This window comes from Schistocerca serialis, chromosome 11, assembly GCF_023864345.2.
Source record: "Schistocerca serialis cubense isolate TAMUIC-IGC-003099 chromosome 11, iqSchSeri2.2, whole genome shotgun sequence".
Taxonomy (NCBI): Eukaryota; Metazoa; Arthropoda; class Insecta; order Orthoptera; family Acrididae; genus Schistocerca; species Schistocerca serialis.
The window spans coordinates 203,131,954-203,146,119 of NC_064648.1; the positions used below are offsets into that span (position 1 = coordinate 203,131,954).

At 43.1% G+C, this 14,166-nt stretch overlaps 1 protein-coding gene across 2 annotated transcripts in view; it reads right to left on the reverse strand.

Moving 5' to 3' along the window:
- Positions 1-209: 209 nt before the first annotated feature.
- LOC126427189 (mucin-17-like) overlaps positions 210-14,166 on the reverse strand; it is a 53,632-nt gene continuing 39,675 nt past the window's right edge. For both annotated transcript variants that reach the window (XM_050089413.1, XM_050089412.1), the window contains 2 exons: positions 6,205-6,348; positions 210-726 (listed from right to left, as the gene is read on the reverse strand). In XM_050089413.1, coding sequence (XP_049945370.1) covers positions 249-726; positions 6,205-6,348 — 622 coding nt within the window. In that variant the 3' untranslated portion in view covers positions 210-248. The remainder of the gene's footprint in view (positions 727-6,204; positions 6,349-14,166) is intronic.

Below are 14,166 nucleotides of genomic sequence, written 5' to 3' on the forward strand. Positions count from 1 at the left end.
AGATACCTAGTGTGTATTGTTAATGGAATATTTCTCTATTTTTACCTAGTTTTCAAGAATGGAAGCTCGAGTCTTTTTACTTTTCATTATACCTCTGCTTTTTTCGTTGTGGTATCCATCTGGTGTTACTACAGGAGTTTTACTCACAGTGTAAGAATGGGTACAAAGACAGGTTTCTTTGTATGCTTTTTTCTGAAAACAACGAAAAGTACTGTAAAAAGGTTTATTTATTTTAGTCCACAGGTTGATCATAGCACGTCTATCACCTGCTGCTGGTTGTACTGTCTGGCGATGTCCAGCGGGGTTCTCCCATTGTTGTCTATGGCCCCCCTGTCGGCCCCTGCCTCCAGCAGCGCCGTCGCTGCTTCTGTCTCGTCATTGAATGCTGCAGAGTGCAACGGCGTCCACCCGTCCACATCCCTGGCGTTTGGGTCGGCAGAGGACGCCGACAGCAGCCTGACGACAGCCGGGCGGCCGCCCCACGCAGCCAAGTGCAGCGGCGTCTGCTGGAACTTGTCCCTCGCCCTCACGTCCGCACCTGCCACCAGCAGACGCCTCACCATCTCCTCGTATCCCCTGCCAGCTGCCCAATGCAGGGGGGTCCACTCGTTCATGTCTCTCGCCCCTACGTTCGCTCCAGCCGCCAGCAGGGCCTGCAACTCCTCCATTGAGCCCAGAATAGCTGCCTGGATCAGCCTCCTGCCCTTCTCCTCTCCAGATAATGTCCTGCAAAAAACCACAGATGTTCTAATAATTTTTTCCAAACACACACACACACACACACACACACACACACACACACACACACACACACACACACAAAAGAACGTGAAGTCTTGTGGCTGCAATGTGTCTGAAGGCAACAGTGAAACCTGCAGGATATGACAGTGAATTAATGACACATGCACTTGTCTAGTTTATCACGATAAATTTGGCTCCAAGTAAATCTTGACTTCCTGAGTACACAATAGAACTCCAGCCACTGATGTGTGTCCTCAGAAATGCACCATATCTTTTGCATTTAACAGCCTCACTACAGTGAGCATAGCGCCAAAATTCTGATACTAAAAACGGTGTTCAGCAGTAAAATGTAGCGAACTATTTTTAAGCTAGGGACAATTTAGAACAATTTCATGTTATTATCCTGCCAAATGTGATATCATTCCTGGTTAATCCAAAATCCATCAATCAATTAAGTACTCACTTTCTTCCTCTATAAATATCACATGCACATGGAGTTGCTAATGTCACCCTTCCGACTGAAAATCAATTTCATATTTTAAGAATGGATATTAGAATTCTGATAACTATGGGAAACGATTCTTGATCTTTTCTATGGAAAGGTGAGACAGGAAAATGTGAATTATGAACGACTGTACAGTGGCCAACAGGCTGTAAGTTCTTTTGACCCCCATGCTACTTTCCAACGTGTGGTCTCGTTAGAGACATGGCGCCTTCGCCTGTCTTTGGCGTGTGCACTGGTTCACAAGGACTCACAATTACACAGTAAAGACTAGGAACGGTGTTAGTTAGTTTTGAGATGCACGGAGCAGTGACAGAGGTCAGTGTCACATCTACAGATTCAAACAATACTAAAAATGTGAGTGAAAGTCTGAGCTGTGGAATCAGGCACTTTTGCACAGAGCAGTCAACATGGTTCAGGTCCAGACATTTTTCTATCTACTGCTGTTGCAACGGAAACCACATGCGGATTGATACGACCAGTGGCGTTGTAACTAACAAGTACGGTCACCATTGTTGTGCATTTTTCGGAATGTTCCACTGCTACAAACCTCCTGCTCCCGCGTAACAAGTGTTCTGGATGGCCCACATACTGGAAGTGTAAGTTCTGACAATTATATGCGCTTTTATATGCCTCAACGTTTAGGCTGTTAAAGGACAGGGAACTTTGCACTCCGAATCTGATTTTGAAGCACCCATAAACGTATTCTACGGTGGGAGGAGTTTCTGCTTTGCCTGCCTGTGTATGCTTATAGGACCAGCAGGGGTGTCAACCCATAGCAGTATGTCCGAGGTGCGAACACAGGACAGCCTCCTCCCACATTCAGGTGAGCAGTGACAGGACACAGCTCACCAGACACTTTTGTGAGTGGCATTCCTGGCATCGAATGGCCTTACCACAGTGGTAACACCAGTTCCCATCAAAACACTGACGTCAGGCACTGACGAGCTTGGCTAACACCTCGATGGATGACCACCTGTGTCTGCCTCGCATTGTTGGCAGGCATGGTGCACTCAGACCATGTGAGACAAACATATCTCCACGTATGTGTGTATTACTGTGATATAATTTGGCAGGTGCATTCACTGATAAACGAGGTGTCATCAAAACGTCAAGGGAATTTTTCTCTTTCTTGAAGATCTTTATTTATTCATCAACATCAGCTTTATTCTCTTCAGAGTAATCTCCGTCAGATAAAGCACTCCTATGTCACTGCCTCCTTTTAGAAGCTTGGAAGCACTTCTGGAACTCACTTTTCGCTATTGTTATCAGCTCCTTCGGCGATCCTCTATTTATCTCATTAGTGTTGGCAGAACGACGTCCTCTCATGATTCTCTTCAGCGTCGGAAATAGAAAGAAGTTGCAGATGTCCATGTCCGAAGAATAGGTTGGCCACGTGAACACAATGGCTTTGTTTCTTGCCAAAACCTCACGATCAAGCATTGAGGTGTGATGGGAGCATTATCGTGATGCGATATCCACGAGCGGTTTTGTTACAATTCTGGTCGTTTCTTTTTCGGATATCCTCATGCAAACGGCGCGTTACTTCTAGGTAGTATACCTTAGTGAGCGCACGATCATAAGACAGGAACTCATGAAGCACTGTCCCACAGTAATAGAGGAAAACTCTGAGATGAACCTTCACACATGATCGAATTTGTCGAACCTTTTCGGTCTTCGTTCTTCAGGCAGTTACCATTAGGACGACTGGGCATTAGTTCTGACGTCGTATCCATACACTCATTTTTTGTCGCCTTTTGTAACCTTTTTTAGAAGTTCCGGATCGTTGTCGACTTCATTCAGCAGTTTCTGGGTGAAGTCTACGTGGCGTCGGTTTTGGTCGAAGTTCCATAATCTTGGAACAAACTTTGCTGCTACACATTTCATGCCCAAAACGTTTGAAAAATTGCTTGGAATGAGCCAAAGGACATGGCAAATTCATGAACAACCTCTCTGATGGTGATTCGACAATTTTCGAAAACTGTTACCTATACTTCTTCGACATTGCCGTCAGTAAGTGATATGCTACCGCTTTCTCAGCGGTCGTCGTCTTCAACATCTTCTCGACCCTCTTTGAAACGTTTACACCACTCGTAAACTCCTGTCTTACTGATTCGCCAAAGACCATGATCAAAATGTAGAACGCGTCCCTGCACGTTATTCCATCTTTCAAACAAAATTTATTGCAAATTCTTTGATCCATCTTTTTCGACGAAAAAAATGTGTACAACATGATAAAAAATTTTGAAAATCGGATGTATATAGAAAGCGAAAATAAAATTTTCGACTAATTTTTGAACACACCTGATGCATGGGTACAGTCTTCAAAATGTGTTGCGAATTGAGTGAGTAATAAAGACATAACATTAAAATGTCATGCCGGGAGCGGTAGATTTTTGCTTATGCCAGTATTTATAACATCTATCCTGAACTATGTGTCGTACAATGATATGATTTTTCAACCACGTTTTCTGTTATGTGTGGATACAGTGTACAAAATGCGTTAGGAACAGCATTTGTAGTGACGAAGTAATAAAGGAATACGTTTTGCCTGAACGGTAATTTTTCTGCATGAGGAGCGAAAATTTAAAAAAGCAAAAAACATTTTTGCCTTCCTGGAATGTATTTGCATTTGCGAATATGGACTACCATCAGCTGTAGAATGGAATGACGAAAGTGAAAAATTGTACCACACCGCGACTTGAACCCGGATTTCCCCACATATAACGAGTGGTCGCTTCACCTTTTTTCCTTCTTCTTCTTCTTCTTCTTCTTCTTCTTCCATCATCTCATGTTGTTCGTTCTTTTTCTTCCATGCGGACGTCCCACGTCGCTTGTTCAAGTTCATCATTGATCCATTTACTCAGTTTTTTTATTACAGAGGGCAGCTAACCCTACGACCGAACACGCTCAGCTACTGTGCCGGCATGCCATTAGGCTCTCTGAGCACGACTAATGGCCAGGCACAAAGTTCCATGTGCCTACAAACTGTACATACATTATGTATATTCCCATAAAGGGAGACGTTTTATTTCAAAGTCGTTTGCCCGGTGTCGAGGAATAAATACGATATTGCAATGATGGCGTTATTCCGAATTACAATGTCATATTCTTCCAGACATGAATGCATGTCCCAAGGTACATTACATCGTAATTTGGAATAACACTGAAATATCCTTCCATCATTTCGTAGGGGTCAGTTGCGAGCCACTAAGTGCTTTCAGTCTCAAATACTGGGTGAATACAAGTTGGGTATATACATACATAGCGATGTACTTACACTACTGGCCATTAAAACTGCTACACCACAAAGATGTGCTGCAGGTGCGAAATTTAACCGACAGGAAGAAGATGCTGTGATATGCAAATGATTAGCTTTTCAGAGCATTCACACAAGGTTGGCGCCGGTGGCGACACCTACAACGAGCTGACATGAGGAAAGTTTCCAACCGATTTCTCATACACAAAGAGCAGTTGACCGGCGTTGCCTGGCGAAACGTTGTTGTGATGCCTCGTGTAAGGAGGAGAAATGCGTACCATCACGTTTCCGACTTTGATAAAGGTGGGATTGTAACCTATCGCGATTGCGGTTTATCATATCGCGAAATTGCTGCTCACGTTGGTCGAGATCCAATGTCTGTTAGCAGAATATGGAATCGGTGGTTTCAGGAGGATAATACAGAACGTCGTGCTGGATCCCAACAGCCTCGTATCACTAGCAGTCGAGATGACAGGCATCTTATCCGCATGGCTGTAATGGATCCTGCAGCCACGTCTCGATCCCTGAGTCAACAGGTGGTGACGCTTGCAAGACAACAACCATCTGCACGAACAGTTCGACGACGTTAGCAGCAGCACGGACCAGCTCGGAGACCGTGGCTGCAGTTACCCTTGATGCTGCATCACACACAGGAGCGCCTGCGATGCTGTACTGGACGACGATCTTGGGTCCACGAATGGCAAAACGTCATTTTTTTTCGGATGAATCCAGGTTCTGTTTACAGCATCGTGATGGTCGCATTCGTGTTTGGCGACATCACGGTGAGCGCACATTGGAAGGGTGTATTCGTCACCGCCATACTGGCATATAACCCGGCGTGATGGTATGGGGTGCCATTGGTTACACGTCACGGTCACCTCTTGTTCGCATTGACGGCACTTTGAACAGTGGACGTTACATTTCAGATGTGTTTACGACCTGTGGCTCTACCCTTCATTCGATTCCTGTGAAACCCTACATTTCAGCAGGATAATCCATGACCGCATGTTGCAGGTCCTGTATGGGCCTTTCTTGATACAGAAAATGTTCGACTGCCGCCCTGGCCAGCACATTCTCCAGATCTCTCACCAATTGAAAAGTCTGGTCAATGGTGGCCGAGCAACTGGCTCGTCACAATACGCCATTCACTCCTCTTGATGAACTGTGGTATCATGTTGAAGCTGCATGGGCAGCTGTACCTGAACACGCCATCCAAGCTCTGTTTGACTCAATGTTCAGGCATATCAAGGCCGTTATTATGGCCAGAGGTGGTTGTTCTGGGTACTGATTTCTGAGGATGTATGCACCCAAATTGCGTGAAAATGTAATCACATGTCAGTTCTAGTATAATATATTTGTCCAATGAATACCCGTTTATCATCTGCATTTCTTCTTGGTGAAACAATTTTAATGGCCAGTAGTTTATATAACTTTCTCATCCTCACCCCTTCGAAATTTAGATGTATGTTACCTCCGCACTGTTTCATTCCAGACACGATGTGTTACATGTGCTTGAAATTACTCCAGTAGTTTAGAATGTGATGTAGAACAAACATACACATTTAAAATACATACAAATATAAAATGAAGACAGGAGACACAGTAAAGTGACATTCGGTTTCATGACTATAACACTTTGTGAAATCCCAAATAACGTGTGTTGTGAATGTGGAAGAGACACATGTGTAGTGACGCAACTCACCTCAGGAGAGCGATGGCAACGCTGTCAGGTGGGGGAGTGTCGTGGGTAGACATGGTGGTCGGTGCAGCTGCGTCGCGACTCCAGCTGTGGTCACTGAGTGGCTGAGTGGAGGGGGTCGTCCGGCTGTCTGCAGTAGCTGGCGAGCTGCACACAGAGACACTGCATGGCAAAGTGTGTTCACATGGAGGCCAGAGGACAGCTTACAGTGGACAGTATTCCTGAGGGTCTGTCCACACACCGACAACAGAACACACGCTGCCAAAGAAAGTAGCGGATTCGCTAACATGAACAACCAGTCACTAAATCAATCAGTTTACACACAGCTTACACACACACACAGAGAGAGAGAGAGAGAGAGAGAGAGAGAGAGAGAGAGAAACTGGTGCACTTGCCTAATATAGTATAGGGCCCTGGCGAGCATGCAGAAGTGCCCCATCATGATGTGGGACGGACTCGACTAATGTATGAAGTAGTTTTGGAGGGAACTGACACCATGAAACCTGCAGGGATGTCCATAAATTCCTAAGAGTACGAGGGAGTGGAGATCTCTTCTCAACACCACGTTGCAAGGCAACCCAGATATGCTCAGTAATGTTCATGTCTGGGGAGATTGATGGCCATTAAAAGTGTACTCCTGGAGCCACTCTATAGCAGTGCTGGATGTGTGGGGTGTACATTGTCCTGCTGGAATTGCTCAAGTGCGTCGGAATTCACATGGACATGAATGGATGCAGATGATCAGACAGGATGTTTACGTATGTGTCACCTGTTAGTCGTATCTAGACGTATCAGGGGTCCCATATCACTCCAATTACACACCAGTACAGAGCCTCCACCAACTTGAACACATCTCTGTTGACAATTAACATACATTGAACGCGAAATGGCAGTTGGTGCAACATGCATGAGATATACCATTCTGGAAATCATTAGGAAATTCAGTATTCTGGGATGTACAGTGTCAAGAGTGTGCCCTGGATGCCAAATTTCAGGTATTGTCTCTCACCAGGGACTATGCAGTGGCTGACAACCTTCACTTAACGACCGAAAGCAGCAGCAGTTAAGTAGATTTGTCGGTGCTAACAGGCAAGGAACACAGCTTGAAATAGCTGCAGAAACCAATGTTGGATTTACGACGAACGTATCCAACAGGACAGTGTGGTGAAGTGAGACATTTCAAAATCTTAACATGGGTCTGAAACGGCAACTGTGAAAATCTGGACAGGTTGAAAAAAATCAGCCAACCAGTTGCAAAACAAAGATTTGTTAGCCTTTTACCTGGGTTCCCATATTTCTAAAAATATCTTCCATCATGTGATGTAACAAGACCCATTCCTTCTGAAAAAGATATTTTTAGAAACATCGAAACCTAGGTCAAGGGCTAATACAACTGGTTGGCTGATTTTTTTCAACCTCTTTAAATCTGGCATTAATGGGCTGTGGCAGCAGACGACCGACACGGGTGCCTTTGATAACAGCATGTCAGCTGAAGCGTCTTTCCTAGGCTCGTTACCATATCAGTTGGACCCCAGACGACCGGAAAACCGCGCCCCAGTCAGATGAGTTCCGATTTCAGTTGGTAAGAGCTCACAGTAAAGTTTGAGTGTGGCACAGGCCTCACAGAGCTGTGGAGCCAAGTTCCCAACAAGTCACTGTGCAAGCTGGTGGTGGCTTCATAATGGTGTGGATTGTTTTACATGGAACGGACTGGCCTTTCTGGTCCAACTGAACGTTGACTGTAAATGGTCCTGTTCAGCTACTTGGACTTCATGGTCCCAATCAATGATATGATGTTATTGGGTCATAACTGTTCTCGACTAGTTTGAAGAACACCCTGGATAACTTGAGCAAATGATTTGGCCACCCAGACCACTCAACATGAATCCCCTTTCTCCTAGCGACTTCGGTTCTCCAATTTAATACTTGCTTAGAAGTCAACCATTTTGTTAGTTAAATACTACACCAGTGCTACTTTTTACGCCCGAAATATCTATACTTTGAATAGATGAAGTTTTTGATATCTCACTTACGTTCCTAGCCTCTGATGTTATCGAAAGAACCTAAATGTATAACTTCATTCGAAGGAAGCCTTTTTAATAGTCAAATAGCACAACAATCAACTATATTTGTGGAAAATGTTAGGACTTGAAGGGATTAAGCTTTTGACACTTTATTTACATAGCTAGTAGCATTTATTAATGAAATATTTCAGTTTCCCTTGAAATGATTAATTAAGTTTTTTTAACTGTCCTGATTTTTTTCTTTAAGTAATTACATATTTTTTTGCAAACCTGCATGTAACGGTGGTATATTTGATACCCCAATTGTCCATCTTTGTCAGATTATTCAGGGTCAAACTAGGCTATGAAAATTCAGAATAAAGTTTTCCCCAGTTCTCTTAAAAGTTTACTTAATTATCCTGATTGTCATAGGAAACGAACAATTTCTTCGCTAAACCAGACCCCATTTGCCCATTTCCCACGCTTCATTAGAATATAAAAATTAATACAAAACTCATTGTATAAGTTGTAGGGACTATTGTTCTTGTTAGAATAAAATCTTCGATAAGTCATTGAAAATAGTAGTAAAAAGACTGCATAATTCAGTAGAAAAAATGTATTTTTTGTAAATAATCAAGAATTTTTGATTGCATATAGAAATTCATTAAAAAATGTGATTTTGGCCAGAAAGGAGAAGACAGTACAAGAAAATGTCTGAAAACTGAACTGTGTGTGTGTGTGTGTAATAATTATATACCTGTGGTTAGTAATTTAAATTTACTGCTGTGTTTAGGATAACACATTACGAAATATATGACAGTAATTTATTATCTCAGTGCAATCCAGAAACATAGTTGGAATGTTTTCAGAAAGGAGCAGAGCAAAGTTAGTGTCTTCACAGAAATTTGTGCGTAATGTGTTGACAAATGAAAACAACTGTGGTAGGAGTGAAACTAGACATGAAATTTACGAATGCAGCCAATGATCGAGGAGATGTAGTGAAATGAGTATTATGTTCAATGTATTGTAATTACCAGATTCGACAGTTTTCTTGTGGTTGCGTGTTAATGTGTGTTCTGGTTATTTAATCTAGCAAACTCGTCTACGAATTTACCACTGACATAAAATAAAGGTCTTTGTAGACATACAGGTGATGTGAATGAAAAACTATCTTTGAAGTTGATGTTTTGATAAGAAAACATGCAATTACCATATACTATATAGTAACATGTGGCAATGAAGAAGATAATGGGTGGGAATTAGAACATTATCCAGTTTAGGTTATCAAGAGCATTTACGAAATATACATTTGAGTACTGCAGATAGAATTGCTTTTAAATATATGTATTATCATAGGATATCTTGAAAAGACTGTTGGTGATACGTATTTTGTTTCGAATATTCGTTTTCGTGTTACATTACAATGAACAGGAGAGAGAAGCTTTTAGTGGTTTGCGAGATAAGATACAACTAAATGAGAAATGAGTCAGACAATGCAGACAACATTATCTCGAAGGCAGGAATTCTAGTTTATCAGGCAGTCAGTTAAGAGCTGTATAAACATTTAAAAATAGCTGAAAATTAAAGGAAAGTTATGAGTAATACTACGCACTAGACGTGTAAGGAGGACTTGTACTGTATTTACCTGAGGACAGTTCTATCTGGAGGTCATATCAACTTTGAGGATGTTACAGACTGATCAGTAACTGCAGTGGATGGACTAGTGAACTCCTGGTAGAATGAAGCACTGGAATTCACTAGACAGCATTTAGTATCGCTATGGATAGCTACATGCAAGACAACCAAGATGATATTTGACAGTGGCTCTTCTAGGAAGCAAGTACAGCGCCCTTGTCCAAGAAATACCTCCCTGCTTGAGTTATAGAAAGGAGTGGACTAAAGTCCTGTACATATCATGAGAATCAACTGACAAGAAAGGTGAATGGAAGGGCCAGCACCATATGAAACCACCCTAAGTTGCTCTGCTCTTGTGCAGTCTGGCTTGTTTCTTGTCAGGTGTTGTATGTGGAGTAACCAGCTAACCAATCCAGCCCATGTACTTATGAGACTTTCTGTAATAGATGTCTTCCATGCCTGCTCTGATGGAGAACCAAAATCTTATTTTTGAAGACCAGTATACTCCATAAAAATTCCAATTCCCCTGCACTGTTTGGAGAGAATAAGTGGATCCTATTATGGAGATTGTACACATGTACCTAGAAAGAGAAAAGGTATACATAGCGCATCAAACAGTAGTGCTAATGTGGGAATTGCAATTACTCTGACCTTTGGCCTTAAGACAGCTAACGTTTGCATAGGTCAACATTTAGAAAATGATGTGGCTACCATCCTTCAACCATACTGCAGCGTTCTTGGTGCAGGTATTGAACGAGAGACCGATATATTCCCTTTATGTAGAGCTCACTGCTAGTAACAGAAAAGAGAGCAAACAATAAATGCTGCTCTGCATAAACATCTTTACAGTGGCCTCAACCGCACAAGCACATACAATAAAGCCCGCTTTCTGCTTTTTTTTCTGAGCAGCACATCACTGTGTCCACCACTAGAATGGCTGCTGTTTTCTTCATAGGCAGTGAACCTTTTGTTCGGAGGATTGATGTCAGAACCAAATTAAGAGCTTTTTCGCTTAAGCAGTTTAACAGAACTAATAACATCAAATAAACTCAGTTTGTGAAGCTACGAAATCTTATCTCTTCCATGAATTTTGTTAGCCAGTCTGTGCGCTAGTAGACATAGTTCAATTTAGAGATTCCATGTACCTCTCATGACAAGTCAACGACAACTTTATGAGCTATCAGAAAATGCTGTATTTTACAGCACAGACGAATCTAAGGAAACTCAGAGGCTTAGATTGTTGGCTTGGGAATATACAGAACGATTCTAATTAAAGTCAACCTCTCAAAAAGTGAATCATACAACAATGCCTGAGATGTATATTTGACGATAAACAGACTGCACTAATCAGTCTGTATGGGTGTACAGGTGTAATACAGTTATTCACCGTGGCCATGTCGTGTCATATCATATCGGATGGAAAAAAATCGGTTTTCAACCGTCATGAGGCCAAAAACCGCATAAAAAGTATCAATCACGTAGGTTGTTAATCATCCTGAGGACAAAAGCGCATGAAAAGCATCAATCGCATTGGGTTTTGTCCTGATGCCAAAAACCGCATTAAGTTCCGTGTGACTGGCGCAAAACATGTTCAATATGCTGTCCACCGTTTCCTGCAACATGTTGAAACCAAGGAACAGCATGTTCCACAGCTGATAGAAGTGTTTCCAGGGTCACATTCAGAATGTGTTGTGCAATGCGTGCCTTCAATGCAGCTAAGTTTGCAATCGGAACACTGAACACAACATCCTTCAGGTAACCCCACAGCCAGAAGTCACATGGATTAATATCAGGTGATCGGGATGGCCAGGCTGTAGGGAAATGGCGACTGATAATTCTAGCATTTCCGAAATGGCGCTTCAGCAGCTGCTTAACTGGATTTGCAATGTGTGGAGGTGCTCCATCTTGCATAAAAATGATCTACATCCACGCTCTTGCAGAGCTGGAATGACGTGGTAACGCGAAAGACGCTCATAATGCATACCAGTATGGTACAGGTAACAGGAATGGAAACACCTGCCCTCAAATAGTGCAAGGAGCCCCTTTACCAGTGTTTTGTTCGACATAATTTCTTCAGGTCTAATTGTCCCGAAGATTCTGATTCTTTTACTCTCCAATGCCATGCATTCGAAGATGAGGTGTGATGCAATTTCTTCACTCTCATAAAAAATCCTACACTTAGGGTCTTCTTCCGTTATACCCACTGTGTGCAGATGTTTTTTGAAATTCACATGGGCGGTCATAAGTCCAGTCATGGGTTTGATCTCTTTCCTGTTCAATCCCAAGATTACAGAGCTTCTTGTAAAACATGGCTTGGACATCATTACCTTACCATATTTTTGTTTATGGATCTTGGTCCAATATTCTACATGCTGCTTCCTAAGCCAGTTCCATAGTTCCAGTTTGATCATATCCTTAGTGATTGTCAGGACAGGTTCCAATCCAATAAATGAAGTCATTGCCCCCATCCTGGCCAGTCTGTCGGTTGAGGCGTTTGTGTAGTTCTCTTTGGGGATGGGGGTAAAAACATATTTCCACTACTTCACATTACCCCAACCCTTCTTTTGCTGAATGCCTCAATCATAATGTTAGATCTAGATTGAATGCCTGTCATCACACGGGCCAGAGCAACTGGGATCGTTCACTGTGATAATTGGGGCGATGGCATTCAATACGGCATTCTGTGACACACACAAGTCAACACTGGCCAAAGTGCCTCTTGGGTATGAGGTGGCAACTCTGCTGCGCAATTTGTGGGCATCAGAGGACCTGTTGCCTAAAGGAAAGACTCCACAGCAAGTTGCGAATCAGTAGAGGACAACCAGGAAGAATATCCAGGGGGCCATAGAATGGAAGAAATACACTTAGATAAGGAACGCCAGTCTAATGCTTACTAAGTTGGATATGAGGTTCATGTTAAGAATTTTGAAGGATATATTAAGTCAGCTGATAGTATTACTAAGAATTTGTTGGCCTGGTGTAGGGGACCATTCTTACTGTAGGATTATCTTACCCTTATAACATTGCTGCCAATGGCCTTGCTGCAGTGGTACCACCAGTTCCACCAAAGTTAAGCACTGTCAGGCTGGGCTAGCACTTGGATGGGTAACCATTTGGTCTGCCGAGCACTGTTAGCAAGGAAGGTGCACTCAGTCCGTGTGAGGCAAACTGAGGAGCTATTCGATTGAGAAGTAGTGGCTCCAGTCTCATAAACTGACATACAGCCACAAGAGCAGTGTGCTGACCACATGCCCCTCCATATCCACATCCAGTGACGCCTGTGGGCTGAGGATGACACGAAGGCCGGTCGGTACCATTGGGCCTTCCAACGCCTGTTTGGACGAAGTTATAACAGTGCTGCTACAAGAACTGCACACTGGTCAAGAGCTAAGGGTCCATCTCCGATTAAGACAGATACCAAGAGTTAAGGAAGGAGAATTTTCGGACCCAGCTGAATTTTATTGGGGGGGGGGGGGGGGGGGAGGGGGAGTCTGTGACACGTCGGCACTCATGCCACTCATGGCTCGCCACTCCATCTATGGTGGGCATCGGGTTGTGTCCCACACTGACAGCGGACGTGGCATTTTGCTGGCAGGCGTCTCGCTGGTGCATGTGAGGTGTCATGGGAGGTGTGCATTGAGGCAATGTGGGTGGTGAGATGGTGCACTTGAGGTCAGTTACCATGGCGCTGTGGATGATCTCGGAACTGTCCATGTTTGACAGCAACTGGGATGGAACATGCACTGTTGATTATGTACCCAAGCTGTGATTATGTCCAAGGGGATTTTCAATGCCACCGAGCATGCTAAGTGTTTTTGATGTTGGAGTTCGGCATTAGTCGTTGTGTCACAGTAAACTACTTATAGTGCTTATTGTGATTCCAACAAAGTGTCCTTGTGGTTTACTGTGGAACTGTCTACCTTTCAACATTGTCCCTGCATGTCATGAACGTGAGTTTGCTACAAGTGGCATTTTATTGCACTGTGTTGGTCTGCAAGCACTAAAGCAAATGTGTATCAGAGTGTTATTATTGGCAGGAGAAGCTAGAACGAAGAGGAAAGACTGATGTCGCATGGAAGAATTTGAGTCAGTGGAAACACACTGATACTAGGGAAAACACGATGCTTTATTTCATTAATAGATGTATACAGTTTGTTAAAGGGTGTACATAAAGTCCAGGAACACTTCCAGTTATTTATTGCACATGAACTAAACATTGTACGCATTTGATACATATTGCATTTTGAAGAGAAACTCTCAAGATTTTCTTACAAACAATCGATATGCGAACTCTCTCCCGGAGCTCTGCTACATGGTAGAGGCGCTA